General features: G+C 42.7%; 1 protein-coding gene across 2 annotated transcripts in view; it reads right to left on the reverse strand.

Annotated features, from left to right (window-relative positions):
* Positions 1–23,857, reverse strand: part of GALNT14 (polypeptide N-acetylgalactosaminyltransferase 14) — a 356,414-nt gene that overhangs the window by 5,510 nt on the left and 327,047 nt on the right. For both annotated transcript variants that reach the window (XM_054995704.1, XM_054995705.1), the window contains exons 9-13: positions 20,884–20,987; positions 16,946–17,072; positions 13,682–13,774; positions 12,037–12,120; positions 11,059–11,203 (exon numbers count right to left, since the gene is read on the reverse strand). In XM_054995704.1, the coding sequence (XP_054851679.1) occupies positions 11,059–11,203; positions 12,037–12,120; positions 13,682–13,774; positions 16,946–17,072; positions 20,884–20,987 (553 nt within the window). The remainder of the gene's footprint in view (positions 1–11,058; positions 11,204–12,036; positions 12,121–13,681; positions 13,775–16,945; positions 17,073–20,883; positions 20,988–23,857) is intronic.

The raw sequence follows: 23,857 nt of genomic DNA on the forward strand, positions 1-23,857 counted from the left end.
TCTCTAGCATGCACAGATCTCCCTTACAAAAACCTATTCAACCTCTTCTCCCTATTGATGATTTTCCCTGTGCTCAGTGCCCACTTTCTGACTTTTCCTAACATGGGTTTTTCTCATTGCATTCAATTCACTGAAGTCCTGATTATTTCTCTGGGGGCCAAGTAACACACGAGTCTCACAATGTTGGTTTTTAATAGGCCAACAGTAAATGTACAAATGATGAGCCAACTATTTCAGGGCATTTGAGGTTTCTTAAAAATTCACTTCTAATTCTTCTTGGGCTCTCTACCACCTTTGACAGTTGACAACGATTGCTTCCTCTTTAGCTTCCTTTCCACATTATGCTGTCCTCATGACAGTCTTCCAGTCAGTCTAATCTCTTAGAGCCAAACTACAAGTGACGTCTTACACAGGTTGGACACTAGTCGGCTTCCCTCAAGTTTTGATGGGAAATGTAGGCGCCCTGGTTTTACAGCTTGGCTCTGCATTACAGCTGCAAGACCAGGAGGCCTACATTTCCCATCAAAACTTGAGGGAAGCTGACTAGTGTCCAACCTGTGTAAGACGTCACTTTTAGTTTGGCTCTTAGTTAGTGATAGGTTCCTCTTCATTGTCTTTCCTTATGCTCCAAATATGATCCCTGCAAAGGATCAGTCCTCTCTCTCTTTCTCTGGATTAGACATCTCTCTCTTCATTCTCATCACAATCACAGTATCACCTACCAAGCTTGTACTGAGGGCTCCCAAATCTAGATTTCCACTGTGTCATTCCCTCACCTTCTTGTCCAATCACTCCAATGTTTCTTCCATTATTTCCACATTGATTTAACCATGTGCAAATGTCAGAGATTTAAGTGGAAAAGAGTGAAGGACTGACATTCTCATGGATAGTACAGCACTGAGGAAGGCAATTACTAGCAATAAGATAGTAAGAAGGTCAACATGTCTCCAACTGTGCATTTTATATGACAGCTCTGGGATCCTGATTGGAAGGTCGGTGGTGGTGGATCCACTGTGACATCCAAAATCTTGTCAGAATGTTCTCTTACTGTTGCTACAGTAAGAGAACAAGACTAGGAGCGACCAGTGTGGAAATCCAAGTGGCTGGATATGTGGGCAGAGAGATGGAATGCAGCCTAATGAGGATTCCAAAAGATCTAGGCATATTAACAAACAAATGAAGGTTATATAGTTGACTAATTTTGCACTCTCATTTAAGATTGCCTTGACCTGGACGGCCGAAGCTAACCCCATCTCGTCAGATCTTGGAAGCTAAGCAGGGTCAGCCCTGATTAGTACTTAGATGGTTTACCACCAAGGCAGTCTGGGTCTGTCATACAGAGGCAGGAAATGGCAGACCACCTCTGGAAGTCTCTTGCCTTGAAAACCCTACAGAGTTGCCATAAGTAGACTGTGACTTAATAGTGCTATCCATCACCAATTTAAGATTATATTTATTATTTATTTTATTTTATTCAATTTATATTCCGCCCTCCCTGCATCAGCAGGCTCATTTTTGAGATGCTGCTGGCCTGTATCTATAATTGTAATGGTGAGAACAGGACTATGAACAGGGCAGCTGGTGAAGTTGCATTTTTCTTCCAGGCTTTGGGATGAGCTTTTCTTTTTCTTCTATCCCTCTCCCCTAGAATGATTGCTTTATTCTGCTGTTACTTGGCTCCTTTAGATTTTAATTTGGATTTTAACTCTGATGATTGCTTATTTTAATACATTTTTATGTTTCTGCTATTTAATATTTTGAAAAATGAATTTTTATTTTTGGCTTTTCTTGCAGTTTTAAAATTGTTCTAAATACTCTGTTAGCCATCACAGGAACCAGTTGTCTGATTGAGGGTGAAATATAAATGGTTAAAATAAATGAATACATTGCTGTATTGAACAATATAGAATTGGAAAGAGGGCAAGCACAAACACTCATCTTTTTAGTACCTATCATAATAACAGAGAGAAAACGTGCAGTAATCATACAACTACTCTGAGGACAATATATATTTTCTTTTCTGCCTGGTTTAAGAGCCTAAGAAAAGCCTTCTGGATCAGGCCAAGGGCCCATTTAGTCCAACATCCTGTTTCCCACTATGGAGCACTAAATACCCCAAAGAAAGCCACAGGTATGGCTAGTGGAGTAAGACAGATGCATGTAGCAAGCTATCATCCAAGCAGACTATATCATCTGCCAAGATATCTCTCATCCATCCATCCACCCAGAATATTTCTCTGCTGCCTCTTCAGAGTACAGTCTGAGGTGACTTACAATTAAAAAACACAGTATAAAACACAAGCCATTACAAAAATACAAGCCATTAGTCATAAGCAGCATAAAACTATTCATAAAAAAGAAGCAGACCATTAAAAAGCTGGTAAGATAAAAACCCTAATTAAAAGCCTAGGTAAAATTATGCGTTTTAACCTGGCACCTAAAAGTAAGTAAAGTAGGTGCCAGGTGAGCCTCAAGGGGGAGGGCCTTCCAAAGGCAAGGTGCCACCACAGAAAATGTCCAGTCTCTGGTTACCACCTATCTGAGCTCTGAAGGTGGGGGCCCAGAGAGCAAGGCTTGAGAGAGAGATCTTAATTGGCAGGCTGGACAACTTGAGAGGAGGTACCTTGGCCATAAACTATTTAGGGCCTTAAAGGTAAGAACCAGAACTTTGAGTTGTGCCTTGAAACAGATGGGTAACTAGTGTAGATCTTTCAACAGGAGGGTGATATGATCCCTGTAACCAACCCCCTGGCAATAGCCTGGCTGCCGCATTTTGGACCAAATGAAGTTTTTGAAGCCATGCTCAAAGGCAGCCCCACACTTTACAATAATATAAAACTTGGATGTGATCAGAGCATGGAGCACTGTGGAGACAAATGTCTCCAAAGAAGTGACTCAGTTCAGTGGGGTTTGTATGTGAGGTGGAGCACTCAGGCAATGGCTTCATCACGAGAGGGATTAATTCTGTTTGACAAAAAGGAGGAGGAGGATCAGGTTTGGTTTTTTTTAAGTAAGCACCAAAAGCACATGCATGAAATGGCCACACTGTTACCCAAAGGGAAGGGCTCCTTGTGGGGAATCAGCAGCAAGGAGGAGGCAGCGAGAGGGGGTAACTGAGGGATCTCCACCAATGTATACAAGGATTATCCTAGCTAGAGAACTCCTTTCAATAAACAGATATTTCAAACAAAAAGGGATTTTTTATTGAAACTAACAAAGATTAACAGTGCAGAACACACATTCACAACATGCATTCAAGGCTAACTAGGAAAGAGAGAGAGTAAAGGTTGAGACGTCTGAGAGAGAGGATGAACATTGAGTGGCCAGCGCTTCAAGATAGGAGGGCTCAAATGGTGTTCAAGGGGCAGATGCTGGTTCCAAGCATGCACACAGTTTGGGCTGAGGGGCAGTCTGTACCATGGATCCTACCTTGGGGCAAGATTGCATCTTCTACCCCCCAAAACAAAGGCTTGACTGGTTGATCCCGGGGTGGGACACAGGATTGTGAAGTTGTCTCTGGGGCAAGACAAAGAGCTAGCAAACTGTTCTCAAAATGGGACAATAAGCCAGTGAACCATCTCCAGCGTGTAACAAAGAACTAGAAAGGTTTGATTAAGCCTTCCCCAGCAGAACTAAAGTCATCAAATTATGATTGATGACCTGCAAGGTGGATGAGTGAGGCTATCGGTTCTCTGATAGAATAGGAAAGTGGTTAAGGTGAGATCAACAGGGTGGGTTGTGTTGTTTAATTCAGGAACTCTGGGAAAGCCTTATTGTATTAAGTCCTTAGTACGCCTCCAGGGCAAGGGGGCGGGGTTGAGCTGGCTGCGCCTGTTTCTCCCCATCTTTGCATGTTCCATCTCCTGGGCAGTATCTGGTTTGCCTGCATGGGCAGCAGCTTTCATGTTTTCCTGCCTGCTTGGGCAGTAGTTTTAGTGCTGGAAGCACATTCAGAGAAGGAGTTTATGGCATAACCATAACCATAAGCCTTCTAAAATTATGGGGGTGGTTCTGACCCCCAACAATACTGAATGTGAAAAGAAAAAAGTTTCAGCTTATGATTCCTGAATGAATATTGCTAAAAAGTTTTCATCTTGTATCTGTCATAATGATAGTGAATGGATCAGAGGTGAAACAAGGTCGTGGTGGAGGAGGAGGAGGCTGTCCTGCCCCCCCTCACTATTCCATGAGTAAATGACATCCATGTGCTGAAGATTTCCCTTACTTTTATCGGAGGCTGCCATCTGGTTTCCATCTGATTAAATGGCAGGGGAGGGAAGGGTGCATCACCAGCCTTACGAAAGTCAGCCAAAGATGATACTTTACATTATTTCTTGAATTCATTATGATGCTGAGGAGCAGTGACAGGTGTCACCTTGAATGATGTTAAAGCTTTGAGAAATAGTCCCAAGCCTCCAGCAGCGTTAATGTAGCTGGGATTTCAATGGAAAATCGTTAGCATATGAAATGAGTCACCATTTGGAGCATGAACTGCTGAAGCGCCCTTCCCCAACCCCTCTATTTTCTCTGTGGCCTTCCTACCACACAGACTCAACACTTTTCACAAGGAATTGTTTGGCTTCCAAAGAGGGGCAACTTTATTTGCTGCTTCACTACTTGACTGCTTCCACTACACACATGAAAGGTTTCCTGAATGCCCTTTTATGTGCTGCGTACATTAAGAAACAAGTGCAGAATCCACATCCCACTAAAGAGGCATCTGTAAAGATAATTTCCAGGGCATGAGATGCATTCTTTAAGCAAAGTACAGATACTTGAGAGAAAAGGACAGACTATAGGTTGGAATTGAGTGGGTGAAGACATAAAATATTGGGCTAGCGAATGCCCAGTTTGCACACAGGGATGCGTTAACCACACGCACATCCCTTCAGGAGCTATGGCAGTGCAGGCTGGCTCACCCAGAGTCATAGGTGAGAAGCAGGTTTAGTTCTTTTCATAACTCTGTTTGAAGTACAGCATTTCACTTTTTTAGAAAGCCATTCATTTATAGGAGTAAATGGTTGCAGCAGGGTGCTGGGGTGACTCCAATGACTTCAGCCAGGGGCAGAGTGTGTCTTACTTTGTTTATGCTATTTATAGTCTGCCTTTCTCACTGAGACTCAAGGCAGTTTACATAGTGTATGTCAATACGCTCAGTGGCTTGGGCATTCAATAACCATTCAATAGAGAATAAAATAGGGCAAGGAAGCAAGTTGAAATGACATATTGGCAGTGCTGGCTGGGGGGGGGGGGGATGAAGCCCCTCAGCTTGACTTGCTCCTGGGTTTTTTAACTCCTCACTCTGCCTCTGCCATCTCACATTGCCTTATGAATAAGATGGGCCTCAGTTCAGCAGAGATCCTGCTGCTAGGAAATGTATTGTATTTTTATTGTATTTACTTCATTTATACCCAACCTTTCACCCCAATGGGGACCCAAAGCCACTCACATCATTCTCCTTTCCTCCATTTCTTACCATTCAAAGTGGAATATGTAGTCCATACCCTAAGAGAGCCACTGCTGTATAATGACTAGTGTGCTTCCATGTTCAGAAATGAACCTTTATGGAATACCAGCAAACTATCACTAATGAAATTAGATCCATGAACCACTAGGAGCAATTATTATGAAATATTGAATTGGGTCTCTCTAGGGGAAGCGCAGGCTGTTTGAGCAAAAGACTGGCTCACTGCACCTGCTTTGCATGCAGAAGGTCCCAGATTCAATTCCTGGCATCTCCAGTTAAAATGATCAGGTGATATGAAAGGCCGAAGAGCCTTAAGAATGGCTGCCAGTCAGACAATATTGACACTGATAGACTAATGCTCTATAAGGCAGTATAAGGCAGATTCATGTGTTCAAATGTATTGACTAAACTAGTAGGCAGAGTACCACCCTCTCCTGGGCATTAAGGGAGAACAACAGCGCAGGAGAAGGGCAGTCACTTGCTTTTATGTAATGTTCTTCATTCCCTAGGATGCCTCCTTCCTTACAGAGGCTTCAAAGCTATACACTCTTCATAAAAATTTCCAGTTAACCAATTTGCCCGCAAGTTGAGGACCAGTCTTGCAGTTTGCCTTAGTTACACTAGGGGAGGTTCAAATAATTCCTTGCCTTGTTGGAGGTGCTCACCATGTTAAAGTAGGAGAATGCTCTAGGAGAAAGCAGGTACATCAGAGCATCTGGCTGTATTTTCCACACTGTTAAGACCAAAATACTGCACTAACAAACAGTGGTGCTGTGATTCACCCAGTCACAAGATATTTTGAGAGGCAAACAGTGGGAGCAGCAAAAAAACAAAACCCAGAGACTGCTGCCCTGCCTTCTATTTCTTATTTTCTTTCCGGAGACTGACAGCCACTTTCTCAGAGCACAGTCATTTTGATGCTGTGGCTGCTGTTGACGATGTGCTCAAGTGTATCCAGGCCTAAGAGGCTTCTGATTTCTTTTCTGAAGCTTGTCAGCTTTCTTGGAACTGCTAATGATTAATGGGTTTATTAAATGAATCCCAGAGTCAGAAATCTATTCCAAGAAGGTTACTGCAAAGTTTAATATCAACTGATGCTCTGTTCTAACAGAAAGCCAATGCACCAGCCAAACGGTGACATCTTCATTAGACAAAACCAGGGCAAAATTACGATCAATTATTTACCCTCAGATGCATTTCTCTAGTGAAGAGCTAAATCAATCAATTCCTTTCGCAAACGAGACATAAACAAGGCCAGAAAATGCCAAGCTTCTGATTTGCAGCGGCAGCAGCACTGCAGTGGCAGCAGGCTCCATTTCGGAGGGTTGGGGAGGGTGTCAGGGATCGCTTGCCATGGCTGCTGTGTGTGCTGTACAGGCAAGGCTCCAAAGGGAGCTCCCCCCAGCCTCTCCCTCAGCTATGAAACAAATGGTCATGAGGAAGCCAAGTCTAGTCTTTCTCTGCTACTGACTGAATTGGTCTCAGGGGCAAAACATACTGGAATGAAATTTTAGGTGAGTCATATTTATCATTGGCAATAAAATTGTGTTTTTTAAAAAACCTTTATGTATACAAATAAAATAGTTACGGTAAAATACATCTGGGATTTGAGGCAATGGACTCCAGGGGCTGTGGCTCAGTGGTCGAACATCTGCTTTGCATGCAAAAGGTCCCAGGTTCAATTCTCAGCATCTCCAGTGAAATGGTTGAGGTAGCTGCTGATGTAAAAGATCTCTAGCTGAGACCCTGGAGTGCTGCCAGTCATAGCAGACCGTATTGACCTTGATTAATCAATGGTCTGATGTACTATAGAGGAAGAAGAACATGCCATTGAGTCTCAATCGACTCACAGTGACCCCATCCATGGGGCATTCTAAGCAAGAGATGAGTAGAAGTGGTTCACCATTGACTTCCTCCACATAGCAACCCCAGTCTTGCTTGGTGATATTCCATCCAAGTATTGACCATGGCCAAACCTGCTTAGCTCCCAAACTCTGATGAGCCTGGGTTAAACTAGGCTACTTAGGCTGCTGATTTAATATAAGACAGCTTCATATGTCCATGTGAGTGATTCAGAGGACTTGTATTCAGTTTTGATGGGAAAGTGCTTTGCAATTGAGCATAGCAAAACCAAATCAATAGGCACATGCCCTGGAGGCCAGGTAGCCCCACCCACAGTTTCCTCCTATTGATGTGGTAGATATGAGGAATCAGGCTGTTCATGGGTTGAACTGTACACAGAGGAACAGCAGCAATGGTCTTCTGAAAGACTCCACACTCCAAAAGGGTTCTGTGATTCAGCAAGACAGCAGAAGACTGGCTGTTATTTAATTATATTGTACAAGATGAGGATGCACAAGGAGAGACATCTCTAAGTGCTATTGCAGACTCTTCAGTGGTTTCCTCTGGGTCAATGGCTGTAATCATCCAAGTTAGCACAGCAACCTATACTCTAGGTCAGGGCATGTAGTGAGGCACTATTAAGGGCACAGACTCCCAAGAGAGTGGACCCTTGTTATCTTTCATAAGCACTGTAAAGCTGATCCAGTAGGCTGGTGTTTAACAGCAGGCATTAATGGGAATTAATGGGAAGGACCGAGGCTTTAGTGAGTTCCTCTGTCTTCTATTAATTGGTCTGTTCATGCATTTTAAAAAGATATATTTACCAGCCTAGAACCCCTGGCTATTGCCAGGTGAAAAGAAAATTTAAATAAATACAGTCTATATAAATAAGAAAATGCTTTACCGTGAGCATTTTTACTGAAAGCAATGGAATGAGTGATTTGTGGGCTTCAATGAGGCAACATTAATGACACTGGTTTCTTGGAATTTCTGTTTGCCCATAAGTCTGCTGGTGGCTCTGGTTTCCCAAATAAGGCTTGCTATACAGAAAACGCAGTATTTTGTCCTTCAGAACCATAGATACCAAAAAAAGTAATTTACATCTTGAGACAGTATAATTTGGAAATGAAAGCTGTCACACCTTGAAATCATAGACACAGAGAGAACAGGGTTGTGGTTCTTTGCTGATATTTAACTGAACTTTCAGTATTGTCACATCAAAATTATAATTTTATCAGCTCATGGAGAACACCTTTTTGTTATAAATGGTATCTAATTGTTAATTTAGTTCACAGAATACACTCTGATTGACACTGTGTAGTCAGTGGGGGGAAATGAGGTCAGCCTCATTAAGCTCTTTCTTTTTTACCAGGCAATTTAATAGTGAATGAATGCAGAGTATGAACTAAAAGATCTCATTGCAATTCTGCACTCTCATTGAACTACAGAAAAGAGTAAATAGGTCTGAAAGATTAGAGGAAATTATAGTTCTCATTTTATCCTTCTGATCCTTGAAGAAGAACCATGTGACTGTTGCTTGCATCCTGAACACAGACAGATGCACCATGAAAGTAAGGAAGTGCCTTATATGCTCACAATATGGGTTATCTAGTGGAAGAATGCATCCTTCGCTGCTTTGATACTGGGGATGCTGAGAATATCTGTGATAGGATGTCCCCAAAGCAAGAGCTGCACATTTGCTCTCTGGATAAGCGCATTGATCTGGGAGCAAGTTTACAAATGTTATCAGTGGTGCCACTTTTAAGGTGCTGGAGACACCACAAAGTAACTCTTGCCTTCATTCTGAGTCTGTAAAAGTGGTGCTAGTTCAAACGTTATTGTGTCCTTGAAAATGATGGGTGTGGAGAGACACATGGCAGCTTGTAGTATTACGATGTGGGGGATGCCTTCCCATGGGCATCTGACCAATGAATACTGAAGGGAAATCCAAGTCCTATTCCCATACCACTGAAAAAAATGCAGGTGGTGGATTGTTTGCTTGAATACTCACCTATGTATAGAAAGCTAGCATGGCATGGAGAAGCCTTGGCTTGTTCTGGTGACCAAGAGTTTTTGTGCTGTCTTACATGGGAAACCATTCAAAGAGCACAGTCCTCAAACTGAATTCTGAAATATCCTGTCTGAAATATACTCAGTGTCTTTTTTGTACCTGCAGATTGGCCTTGCCTCTGGCAATGCACTCGGTGACTTCTGATAGCATGCACGTGCCTTCTCTGTGTTACTGGGAGAATGTTTGCATAGCTCCAGTTTTGGAATTGTTATCACAGGTGAATAGTAATGATGGCAATCTTGAAATGCCCTTTTAGACAGCAGATATAATGGTGAGTGGCTCAACTTCCTCCACAGACCATAAAACAGCTAACTCACTATGTGTGACTTTCTTGTTTAGAAACAAAAGCTGATGCACCGTGTGAGCAATTACAGAGAGGATCACTTTTGAGTAGCAATTGAACTCAGAAGTTGTCTAGTGGAGGGCTGGCAATAGCCTCAATCCTGGGGTGTTCTTACACCACAAGATATATGCTGGGTACTTTCCTTTGGAGACAAGATCTAACATTGACAAGGGTGAGGTTTTTTCTTCAGTGGTATTGCTATTATTCTGTATTCCACCTTAACTGCTTGACTTCTTGGGGTCAAGACTTCTTACACATCTCACTGACTGAACTTCACAGGCTGCCTGATCTTTCCTAACCTCAATACAAAGTACTGATTTTGCTTTTAAATTCCACACATTTGGGGATGCCCAAGCCTCTCTCATTATCTTTGGGTCTCTCTACACAAGACATCTTACATGGGGATGCTCATGTGTAGGGAGATGCAATGTTAGCTGGGAAGTGTAGTTTAAAAAGACAGAGTTGGAGAGATTGCTCCTGAGTTTGTTAATTTCATCTTCCCCTCCCCAAAGGCTCTATCAATTTCACCTCCCCTTTGGGGAGGCAAAGATGAAATTGACAAACCCTCTTCCCTGCTAACATTGCATCTCCCTACACTTAAAAGTCCCTGTGTAAGTTGTTTAGAGAATCTTCATCACTAGCCCTTCTTCCTAGACCCCACCTTCAGAGGGCCTTTGCTGTTGTGTCATCTCCCCTGGGGAACACCCTCCAAAGGACTTCACCTGGCATGACACCAGTTAAACTTTTGAAGGCATTGTTCTGCTCAAAGAAATTTTACGCTGGATCATGCTGCTTTTATTGCTGTGTTGCTTTTATTGCTGTATTGTTTTGTTGAACTGCTGTTTTCACTATACAAAACGAACAAATTTGGCTTTGAAATAGTGTGCCACAGAAAAGATGTTTCTATTTACCAAAGAATTTGCATTTGCTATTGAACCTGGAGATTGACCTTGACTCTGGAAATGCACTTGGTGACTACTGATGATGTGAATGTGCCTTCTCTGTGTTACTGTGTTAATTCTCTGTTTTGATTCTTTTATATCTTACATTGCTATTAGTTTTGATGGTTTTATGCTATTTCATTGAGTGTTGTCAGCTGAGAAAGGCAAAGATCAGGTTGTACAAATAAACGTTCCACCTTAGCCACGAAATCAAGTCAACAAATCTCAGCCAGTCATTTTGTCAGCCTCCCTTTTTCCATCTGTAGAAAAGACTTATCTTACAGTGTTGTCACGATGATGAATGTGATAAGGACACAGCATATTTTAAATACCTCACTGAAAAGTTAATAGCAACCTTTATGTTTGTTGCAGTGTGCAAAGTCCTAAAAGTCACCTGTGCCACTGCAGCTGTGGTCTTGCTGACAATGCAGGGGTTCAGGATCACTACCGGCAACTCCTGTCCTTCAGCTTTCTGGGATTCCAGGCATCTCTGTCTCTGCCGTATTATTCCAGATTGATAGAGTGATTCCTCAGGAATTCTAAGAAGAGAGTCCCAGAATAAGGACAATCAGTTTTTACTTGGCTTAAGCTGCTACCTACATTTTAAAAGGTAGAGGACAGCCACTACGATGTACTAGACAGAATGTTGGATTTGGACTGGGGAAATCTGCATTTAGCTAAGAGAAAGACCACTGGCTAATTTTGCAGCACTTTCTCTCAGCTTATTTACTTGATTTTTCTTTTACCCTTCCTGCAAGGAGCAGGGTAGTATATATGATTTCTCTCCCCATCCATTTTATCTTCACAATAGCCCTTGTGAGGCAGCTTAGGCCAAGAGAATGTGACTAGCCCAAAGTCATCCAGTGGCCTTCAAAGCAAAGTGAGGCTTTGTATCTTGGCCTTAGTCCAATATTCTAAACATCACAGCAATGCTTCTCAGAGGTATTGCGAGGATAAATGGGTGAGACTACCCCAAGCTCCTTGAAGGAACCGTGGGTTTAGAAATGTAATGAATAAATCAGTGGAACTTTGGATAATATTGTAATCTCTCCTCTTCCCTTGTTTCCCATAGGCTAGGAACATTTCATAGACATTGTTTTTGATGTGCCAAGGAGATCCTTCTTTGAAAAGGATTGAGGGCTGAGTTATATGACAATCTCTGAGGCAAATGAGTCACCACATGATTAAATTTGTACACTATGGTAACAGCTACAGAAAGAAAAGTATTTACACATGTGATGACTTTATCACAAGAGAAAGCTTGATCAATACCTTATTATTAAATGGATGTTAAGGAAGAACGTCCCCTCTTAGTGATTTATCAACTGAAAAAAAAGGATGTTTCTGAAAGGATAAGAAAAACGGCGAGTACCTAAGTTCTGGATAAACATTTTCCAGATACCACTTGAAGGTATGACATTTCAAGGCCTTTCTTAACTCCACTCTGCTCTGGATGCTGTAGGAAAGAAAATATTTTCAACTATAATTATGCAGTACATACTGTTACATATTGAAACAGACCTAAATCATGCCATAAATCTAGTCAGTGGCAAAAATTTAGTGGTAATTAGGAGTCCTTTATTTATGCCACTGACTCAGAGGGTAACTTTCAACAAGTTGCTTTGAAGTTGATTGTTGGAAGGCCAGCAACTTACTCCCACCACTATAACCACTTGAAGCATGATGTCAAAATGGCACATCTGCTATGAATATGTTTATAGCATATAACAGCGTGTCTCTTTTTCCTGTTCTGAAAATGGAAAGACTAATACAGATCCACTTTTCTATAGCTTATTTTAAATAGAACTTATATAACCCCAGAAAAGTCAGAAATCTTTGTTTACATGAAATGTGTGTAACATATGCAATCACATGCTAGATTTTGAAGTCAAAACCAAATTGTGGTTTGTAGCAAACCAGGAAGTCTTTAGTCTCGGTGCAGTGTGCAAACACAAACAATTATAGCATAGTTCTCATCATGAACAAACTGCAGTTTCTTTGTCGAATCTGAACACAACTACTTGAGTTAGTGGGCTTGTGCATACGGAAGTAGCTACCATGCTCATTTCCTTGCTGGATGAGAACTACCGCCACAACGGGTGCTGAACACAGAGCTTGTAGCCCAGTCCAGCAACTATGCCTGCATGCAGAAAATCAGCAAGATCTACTGGGGCAGGGGAGAATAGGTAATTAGATTTAATCCCCCTGGTTCTCTTCAAGTTGCTGAGTGGCACTACTACTGATAGTTTGATCACGACTATATGTGCATGTGCAGCTGGGGGAGTGAATAGACTTACCAACAATAAATGTTCTCCAGAGCTTTCAAGGTTATAAGAAGCAAATGGGTCAAATCATAAAGTTGATCTGGGTTTTATTGCATTACCGGTAGTGCTTATACTATTTTTTTAAATCCACACTATATAGAGGAACTTGGCAAGGGATGAAAAGCAAGCAGAGATACAGATAAGGAACATAGGGATTAGGGAACAAACTACATAAAACTAGAATAAATTACTCCACATTTCTAGGGTAAAGTAACTCCGTTGCTCCAAGGCAAATATGGAAATGAGGATTTCGATTGGCAGCCTCCTCTCCTTTATTTGTTGCTTTGCCCTGGGGCTGTCCACATTCACACTGCCAACTCACTGGACTCAGGAAAGTAACTTCTCTTACTTGGCCCAATAGGGCAGTACTTGAAGGAAGAGACGTTCTTAGATATTGACCACAGACATTTTCTGGCAGAAGAGGACACTCGCTCTTTTGTTTTTGATAAGAAAAGCCGGCATTGTTTTCTATAAGCTAGCTTTTTGATATACCAAGCAACTAAGGACTTTATTTCTGTATACATGCAGCATCTGCTTACTATTAACATCTAATTAACTGTTCCCACAGAAACAAAATGCAGGCAAGCCAACAGCTGGACGATGCTCCCATAAAGCCATAATGAGGTTCCACTGCATCAAACAATTGAGTCGATCACTTTGTGTTTTCCTTCACCGCCAGAGGGGGACACTTACTCTCCATATGGCCTCCCTTGAGCCGCAGGCCGGGCAGCATAATAATACTGCTTATACTCATCCATCCACACTTCTGCTGTGCGCTTGGTGTTTCTAGAGAGAGAGATTAAAAACCAAAGAAGCATGCATGAAAGAGCTTTAATTTGATGCCTAAAAAAAAAAAGCCTGTAGGGATGGAGCAGTAAGCGAGAGAGAACCCAGCTGCCCCCCCAACCCCGGTGTCATCTAGGTGGTTAAAATGGGAGATGAGGTAGTGAACTGATGAGCACATTTTTTTCCTCAAGAGCTGCAGACATCTTATGTCAGGGAGCCAAGAAAAAATGGAGGTTGCATTAACTCTCAGGGTTTAAGAGCTGCTTCACCCTTTGTTTTGAAGCTGTACACTGGCAAAAAAAAATGTGTAAATGAGAAAAACATGTATTTATCATACAGGTGTGCTTGTTAGAGAGCCAGGATTGGCTTCTCCTTTCTTTCAGTACATATGCAGTCATAACCCCCAGGTTTGCTGCCATATTTAGCAGAAAAGTGAGGCAGAAAATGCCTAAATAAGGGCCAAACTACACATTACCTTTACATGAGTTTGCCATGGTGACCTGCAGCTGTGAGTTTCTGGTGACAGGGAGATGGGTGGGTGGGAAAAGTGGGAGCTGCAGCTTTTCCCTTTGAGTTTCTTCTCCAGCGGTTGTCACTGCCGAGGAGGAGCCAGCCAGCATCGCTCCCTTCACCTCCACAGCTGGCATCTGGCTGGCTGACCCACTGCCCTGTTCTCCACCCTGCCTGGACCCACGTGGTGTGCTGCATTGCATGCCCTGCACCTGCTTCAGCTGGCCCCAGCGCGCTCCCAGAAGGTTGCTCTCCAGTCAAAACTTGAGGGAAACTGACATGTGCCATTTTCGTGTCTGATGTCTCGTCTAGTTTGACTGTTAGTTTGATGCTAGCCCTTTCTGTTTCCAGCACTGGCAACAAGAGCTCAGAGCCTTTGGGGTAAAAATTTTGCACAACCCTAGTTTAGTGGAAGAGTATATAAAGAGTTGTATGTATAAACAGCTGTCTAGAAGGGGTGAAGAAGAGACCTATCTTTGAGTCCTACTGGCAAGGCTATAGAATGGAGCTATTTAAGAGCGCTTGATGGTTATAAATGTTGGCTCAGACTTGTTTCATTTACACACAATCTGATTGGCGAACAGCTGCTGATACAAAAATGACCTCACTGTTCCATTCCACAGGGCCATTTCACAGGGGGAAATAACAAAACCCCACCTGAAAGGAATAGACAGCATAGCAAGCACACCAGTCTCCATAGCAACCCCAGCAGCACCCACCAATCAGACAATGGCAGCCAATGACACCTCTGTGAGTGGCACAAGGAGGGTATATATAATTACCACTAAATAAAGAGAGAAATATCCCAGGTTCAGTTCCTGGCATCTCCAGATCATGGCTCTCAGGGAGTAGGTCTGAAAAGGAGTGCCTGAGACCCAGAAGAGATGCTTCTTAATCAGAGTAGATATAGTTCTGATCAACTGACCTGTAATTATCTGACTAAATATACCGTAGTTTCATAACTCAAGATGTTAACTGTGTGTCGCAGCCTCTCCTGCTACATGTTCCTGGCACTTTGTCATAGGACATATCCTAATATTATATGGGTTACTACTTAGAACCAATGCTTAAAACTCCAAGACATTGACTTTCTTTCATAGTCCTAAAATGCTGCAAAAATAGTACATTTCCCTAATGTATCTCAAAAACAAAAATTAGTATATTTGGGTCTGTATCTTTTTGCCAGCCTGTCAGATTTATTTCAGCTTTCACTTTTCTCACTTCTTTCCCACAAATGTCTCAATACTATCTAGGTTGCATCTCAGAATCAACCATGCCAATTTCTTGAAAGAAGAAAAAAATGGATGATGTATGTCTTTTGCATTCAGAAGCATAAAAGCAACTCAGTTCTGACATGCATACATTTGTGTCTAGCAAGTGGTATATATATGTAGATTTCTACAGCTTGTGCTCATAGATCTTCAGTGAAATGTCTTCTTTATTTGGTTTGTCTTGGTCTTTAATTCCCCTTTGCTTTTCCTCCCCTCTCCCCTTTTGTCCTCCAATTCCATTTTATAATTTAAGATTTAAGCAAACTGTGTTCCTTCTGTCTTCTATATTTCTTTTATGATGCCCCCCCCCCAATCCATATTATGACTTGAAGTGGGAAAGCTAATCATTGCACCTCTTATTCAATGCAATCTGAAGTATTTTAAAGGTGTCTATGGTGTGTGGGGGCCCTATGCCACTATGGCTGTCTTGCTTAAATCAACAAAAGTATTATTTCTGTATGTCCGTCTTATTCGTTAAGAGATGTTCTTGACACTGAAATGCACTGAGCAGTTCACAGGTGCTCCTATATTGGACAAAGGATTGTTCATAGCCTTTTGAAGGAGGGTGGTTTCAGTTCCATGTAAACATGTATGGAGATACATTTTAAATATCTATTAATGCTACCACTCAGCCTTCTATCATTAAAAACAACATTTCTTACATGAATTCTGCACAAAAGCTAACACAGTGCTGCTAAATACATTTTTGTAACTGTTGCACTAGCAGTAGGAGCAGCAATAATGCGTGTTTTTCCATGTGCATACTTTGATCACAGTCACACTGAATCATGGATTATTAATACATATTAGACCAAAGTATCTATGCCTGATAATATCTGGGCCTTGATTAACTCTAAACATAACAAGCATTTCTTTCTTGTCTCATGGTTTCAATTGGCTTATTGCATTTACTCCATTTCCATAACATTCGATTGTGTAATTGCAAAATAAAGGTACATCCTGTGGAAAGTGTTTTCCAAGGCAATCATTCTTGGCAGAACAAATTCATATCGTGTTAGTAGTCTTTCTCTCTGTCTTTTTTTTAAAGGATTCCATTAACTGCTCAGTGCTGGATCTCAGCAAAATTAGCCCTGCCTGGTAGCACTGTGAGTGGATGTCTGCTTGCTGGGCAATGTTATCATGTGGAGGAGATCACTGGCCACACCTCCTTTCTGCTCTAGGGCTTGTGGCATCCAGGACTTTCATTATTTTCCTAGAGAATAAGTGCATTCGAAGAAATATAGGGGAAAATATGCACTCCCCCTGATTGTGAGTTTGGAAGCAAAGAGGGTGCAAAGTAGTAAAAAATCTGTTTTGCTTGTGGCCTTCCACAGAATTACTTTTATTTTCAATTAGTACAGTGTGAAAAACGTGAATGAGAAAGACATACTTTATATAGGTGTTAGCATTTCCCTCAGGGAAGACGTAGGGATGCTTCTTTCGGAAGACGTGTCCGACCCGACTACAGGGGATGATTTCCAAGCTTCCTCCACACATCCACACCCGGAATGAGATTTCTGTAAGAGACGCTGCTTAGCATTTTAAAGTCATGGAGTAGGATCTATTCTGGCTTGTGTTACCTTTTGCAACACCAAATCAGGGAAGCTCATGATCAAAAAGGGGTTTTCTGAGCTCATTTGCAATCTCCTTGCAGTACAATGAGTCATAATGTCACAATGGAAAGAGCCTGGCTGTAAGCAGAGCATGGCTTACAATTCATCTTTCTATTTCTTATAATTATTCAGGTAATGTATAACACAGACCAACCTCTCCTCAGCAAATCTAAAGTTTGTTAATGAAGTGTAAAAAGCCAGAATGTGGGCTGTGTGCCAGCATTTTTTCTTAAAGAAAAGCTCAAATGTTTTCAGTAAAACTCACCATTATTTTTACTTAATGTGCATTCCTGCACAGTGTAGTCTACTCATGTACACTAAGCAGTCAGGTTGTCAAGCTCAGTGCAATTCAGCATTTCACATGCTGATGCATTAGAGACTGCAGAGAGCATGTTTTGCTTTCTCTGTAGCCACCTCCCTCTAAGAGGTTCTGTTGAGGTAAGGCAACTAATTGGTGGCCACGCAATGTGGTGCCTTGGCTCTTACATCCACTATGTGACACAGTTCTTATCTGTTCTAGAACCCAAATGTAGGCACAGTTCACGACATCACCAGCCGCAGGAATCAAAGGAGAGATTTTCTAGATCTCTGCTCCTGCTAGATTCCAAAAGGCTGTGCCCTGACCACTCCCAATCTCTGCCCATCACTCTTTCCAGGCACCAGAATTTTTAAAATAAAAAAAAATGGCAACACAACTGCAGAGGACATTTTGCTTGTGTTTACAGTGTGCGGCTTTGCTTGCTCGCACTGTCTGGGTCTCTTGTCCTGCAGCACCGAGTTGGACCAAATGTTCTTTTGACTCAATGTCTGTTAGGAGAATGGAAATAGTCCTTCAGAGAAGAGATGTATTCACACTGTTCCTTTAAGGATCCATCTTCTACCTTACATAAAATAACTATTGAATTATCCTGTTGATTTAGCACCAAACTGACACTTGGAAGCTATGAATGCTTTGAATTACTGAAAAAATGTAGTAAAGTGCTACTAGTGCCTGCTAATGTTACCTACTATATAGTAACGTGATTGTTTGTTTTCACTTAAGTAAGTCAGGAACTGGCAGTGACACAAGGAGACAAAACCACAGTGGGAAACATTTTAGATCTGCTGCTCCACATCAGGTTCAAGAGCAGGATTTGACAATAATTCAATATCATATCCTTGCTCTCTATTGGAATCTCATGTCTGTGCTCTGTATGCTGTTAGATTCTGCCTAGGGCCCTCCTAAACTGAAAGCCAAAACAGTCAAGACACCTGACGTGTGGAGGACATGCGTTGGTTTCCCATAAGGTTCCACTGGAAGTGTAGTGAGGAAGAACCTCTGCCAGGGAGAAGAGGGAGAGAATCCCTCTTCTCCCTGGTAGAGGTTCTTTCTTGAGGCATCTCGTCTAGTCTGCTCAGCTCCCTCTTGCCACCACCTGCTCCCGTTGCTCCTGTAAAAGCACTCTGCAGCCAGAGGGAGCTGAGCATGCTGGCGGCGGCGAGAGGGAGTCGATTGCGGCAGTCAGAGGGAGCTGGTAGTGGCAATTGGCTCCTTGTCCCTCTCGCCATGATTGGCTCCTTGTCCCTACGTGATTGGCTCCGACTGCCACCAGCACACTCAACTCCCTTTCACTGCTGCCAGCATGCTCCTCTTGCTTCCCTAAATTTATTTATTTATTTATTTATTTATTTATTTATTTATTTATTTATTTATTTATTTATTTATTTATTTATTTTATTCGATTTATACCCCGCCCTCCCCACAGATGGGCTCAGCAGCCGGAGAGATCTGAGCATCTTGTCTGTTTTGGCTGTGAGTTACCCCCTTCAAAATCCATTGTCTTCAACAGACTTTGAAGGGTGTAACTCTGCTTCAAACTGCATTGCTAGACTTCTTCCTTGTTCTCATCTAGGCTATGAAGTTAGAAGAACCTCTGGACTAATTCAGCTTTACACAATCCATGTTTTTCCCTTCTGGTCTACTTAATTAGGTTTTTTTAGTTTCAGGGTAAGAGGAACTCTCAGGAGACAAGGTATGTTCCGTGAGAAGGTCAAGCTAACTGTTTCAGAACACAGCTCTTATGTATACACACGCTATGATAAAAGGCTTCAAGGGGAAAAACAACAATGTCAGACAATGAATGGGATTATTGCAAAGCGGGAGCATCTGTTTCTATGGATCACTGGCAAAGCTGCTACATCTGCTAAGACACAGGATTATTTTTCCTAGCTAGCCACACTCCCTAGAGGTGTTGAAGTATTAAAGGCAGCTTAAGGTCTTTCTCTCTGACATCCAAGTGCCTCCCTCACTCTTTCAAGGCTGCAAACAACTCCCTCAGATTTACAGCATCCTTACAACCACAAATAATTTTTTAAAAACAGAGAATGAGCAAAGGATGAGTGAATCTTTCTGGCATGAACAGGAAAGGGTAACATCACTTCTTACTTTTCCCACAAGGAAGTCCAAGAGTTGCCTATAGAACAAGAGCAGGGCAAACTGGCATTACACAGAGAATTACATCTGAAAGATTTATGACAGAAATGCACACCAAACCTCGCTCTGCCTCAACTCCTCCTTTCCCCTTATCTGTTACCTATAAGAACTCCCAAAATGATTCTCTCTTCATATATCTGAACTAAAGCTCATATTGAAATAAATGTTGTTAGTCTTTAAGGAGTCACTGGACTTTTGTTTTATTTTGGAAACATAAGACCATGGTCACCATTTTTATGTTTGTGTTATCTAGGCCATATCAAGGGCAGTCACATCAAATGACCTGTTACTGATAATGGTGGGTTTAAACCACCTTCTCTCTCTGCTCCAACCTTCCCCTAGTCTTGGTATAACATAGAGAAAAAATTGCCCCAGGGATACCTTTATTTGCCATAAGGTCTGTTCCTGACTCTACAAAGCAATGAGTCTTCCTGGGTTGATTCATGTATGACCTGTAAATTTGGTGCAAGGGAGCAGATGGGTGGGTGTCTACATTCATGTTTGAAAGATCATGCACAAGTACCATTCACCCAATGTTCAACTGTGGTGTTGCCTAAATTTACTGCTCCCACACATCATCATCAAGGGGTTAAGATTAAATATGCACTAACCTCTTAGAATAGCATAAAACATTGAGAACCCATAACAGATGCTTTAACTCCAACCAAGTAATAGTATTTCCCATGGCTACCATAAAGTCATCCCCCAGATGAACAACCAATTCTGTCTCTGCTTGGTGATACACTAATACAATGCACTGCACTAATGAGAGAGGTCCCAAAGGAAATCCCTACCAGACCTTTGGAATTAACTTTGATACGGCCCATTTCTCTCTTCTAAAATGCCTTCAGTGGTTGATGTTGCATCAGATCTGTTTATACCAGATTTTCTTCACTCAGAGATTGCCTTTTTGTGAATAGATAGCCTGCCTGCCCTTTTTGTCCTCTTAAATATTGTGGAGTTGATAATGGCATGAAAACATGATAGTGCATATATCAACGCACAATGACGGAGATGTTAGATACAGTGGGAAAGAGAGGAGAAGTCATCAGAATGTTGGTAGTACTTTAATGAAGGCACTGAACCTGTCTGTCTGGCTAGATTTCTGTCCCAAAAACCTGGGACTTCCTGAGCGGTAGGCATTAAGCTCCATCTACAGAATGTTGCTGGAGAGCCCCCATTGCTCCATCTCAAATCTTGAAAAGAAATCTTGCTTGTAGATGTAGAGTGAAAATGACTCACCAAAGTTCTCTCCACCCCAGATATCCATGGCAGGGTCATATTTCCCAAGATGGTTGAACCATGCCTTGTCAATCACAAAAAGTCCCCCTGCAATGATAGGAGTCCTGCATAAAAAAAAGGAAGAAAGTTGCTCAGATGGGGAGCAGAAATATTAAAAAGAAAACAGGAGGGCCACAGCAATCATAAAAGAATGAAAATAGACAAGAGCCAGTGGTGCAAGTGAAGAAGAGTAACTACTATCCAAGTAAAAATTCCCCATGCCCTTTGCTATAAATATTTTTGCTGTAAAGCAAAAAAAATTAGACAGGCACACCAGAAATTCATATTATATTTTCTAAAATATATGCATTTATATGATTTCTAAGTCATACATGTAGCTCTTTAACTCTCAGATTAATTCAGATTAGTCTCCAAAGAGCCTGGCACTTAGACTATAACAAGTGGAGGACCCACAAGGACTTGCAGAGAGCTTCACATTTTCCCCTCTCCAACCATGCGCTCTTTCCTTTCCCTGTCCCTCCATAGCCTCTTCCCCTTTTCCTGGGCCGATTCCAGATGGCCAGAAATTGCGGTTTTTCTGCGGAAATAATCGCTTACCGGCCACGCGTTCACTTTCGTCTCCATCCGCTTTGTCTCGCAGAGTGCCGTGCCGTCCCACTTCCGGATGTTCGCACGGCCAACTGAGGTACCCGGGATTGGTTGTTTCCTCCCCATCACAGTTGATGTCGGGGGCCTTCATTGGTTCGCATTTCGGGGTTTTTTAAATAATTTTTTTACGTGTTTTGCGCAAATGCGCAAACGTGCAGGTATGCGAATACACAGCGTCAACATTTGTGCGCTTTTGTGCATTTGTGCATTTGTGCGCATTTGCACAGTTTGATGTGCGCAAACGTGCGACTGCGCAAATGGCGCCTGGTTTAAATTAAAAAATTAAGGGAATATTGTTGCCGGCCGGCCGGCAAAGGAAGGAGGGAAAGGGGAGGGCCTCTCCGCGGTGACGAAGCATCCAGAAGTGTGCAAACCCGCAATACCACGTTCACACCGTCCACTTATAGAGCGTAACCGAGCGCCATGGACCGCAGGTAAGCCGGGATGGGAAATTGCGGGTTTTTACGAGTGAGGTTGCTGAAAAAGCGAAAGCACTCGCTCTATTTATGCCCATCTGGAATCGGCCCTGCTTCCTTCTCTCCTTCCAACCCACCTTTGCCCCCACCTTTACTTTTCCCCCTTCCCCCCAGCAGCCTCTCCCCTATTACCCAGTTGTGTGGTGCTTTCTGAGCCAGGCCCAGTTGCATGGTGGGGAACCTGCAAGGACCTTTGGGTGTACTTCTCTTTCCCCTGCATCCTCTTCCCCACACTATTTTTTTCTTTCCTTCTTCCTGGCAGTCTCCATATGCATACCTTGTCCATCTCTCCTTCAAACCCACTAAACAACTTACATTTAATCAGCTCCCCATCTCCATCTATATTTATTAATTTACTTCATTTATATACCACCTTTCTCCACAATGGGGACCCAAAGCAGTTTACATCATTCTCCTTGCTTCCATATTATTCTCACAACAATCCTGAAAGGCAGGCTAGGTTAAGAGTGGGTGACTGGCTCAAAGTCACACAGTGAGCTTCCACAACAGAGTGGGAATTCAAAACTGGATATCCCACATCCTACTCTGAAACTCTAACCACTGCACTACACTGGCTTGGGGGGTGGGGCTGCTGTTGAACAGTAGCAAGCAGCCAGGCCAGGGTGAGTCAAACAAGTCAGGTGGTATCGCAATCAGGGACAGAGTGGCATTCGAGGAACAGATGTCCACATGCCATTCTTTGGTACGTGGTATGCCTCAGGGGACGATTCTTTCCCCGATTCTATTTAACATCTATATGCCGCCCCATGCCCAGGTAGTTCACAGCTTTGGGCTGGGTTTGGGATGGATAGCCAGTCTGATCTTGCTCTGGATTCCTTGGCCAAGGGTCTTGAGGTCAAAGTTGCCTGCAATTGAATCCCCTGAAGACGGTGGTTCTATGTCTGGGTCGTGGGGTGATGGAGCTGGGGAGCCGACTCCCAACCCTCGACGGGGTACAACTGAAACCTTCATTGACAGCGAGAAGCCTGGGCTTGACCTTGGATGCCACACTTTCAATGGAGGCCCAGGTCACGACTGTTGCCAGATCTGCCTTTTTTCATCTTTTGACAGGCCGGGCAAGTGGCACCCTATCACTTGCCCTGGGACCTGGCTACAGTAATCCATCCAGGTTAGACTACTGCAACTCACTCTATGCTGGGCTGCCCTTGGGCCTGACCCAAAAGTTACAGCTGGTCCAGAATGCAGCGTCACATGTCCTTACTGGAACGCCAATTCGAGCACACATTCACCCTGTGCTGTGCCAGCTGCACTGGCTCCCAGTGGAGTTTCGGATCCCATTCAAGGTGTTAACCTTCATGTTTAAAGCCCTTCATGGACTGGGACCTGCATACCTGTGGGACCGCCTCTCCCATTATGTCCCCTGCAGGGCATTGCGCTAAGCAGACATCAACTCCTGGTGGTCCCCAACCTGAAGGACATCTCTCTGGCCTCAACCAGAGCCAGGGCTTTCTCTGCCCTGGCCCCAGCCTGGTGGAACGCTCTCCCACTGGAGATCCAGGCCCTGCGGGACCTGTTACAGTTCTGCAGGGCCCATAAAATGGAGATGTTCCACCAGGCCTTTGGCTGAGGACCAGCGGGTGTCCCACCTCTTCCTATTTAACAGTATAGAAAGTACTATGTGAATCTGATAAACAGTAAATAGTACAAAATGTATATAATAAATAACTTCAATACAATAATATCTATGACAATGATATAATTCCACCATTACATCTAATGCATAATAGCAAGAAACTGATAGTACAATCTGTGTGAATTTCAAAAGTCGCTCCTCGCTGTTGCTTCCCGTGGCTCCATGGACCACTTCAAAGAATGAAATCCTTCAATGA

This window comes from Eublepharis macularius, chromosome 1 (genome assembly GCF_028583425.1).
Source record: "Eublepharis macularius isolate TG4126 chromosome 1, MPM_Emac_v1.0, whole genome shotgun sequence".
Lineage (NCBI taxonomy): Eukaryota > Metazoa > Chordata > Lepidosauria > Squamata > Eublepharidae > Eublepharis > Eublepharis macularius.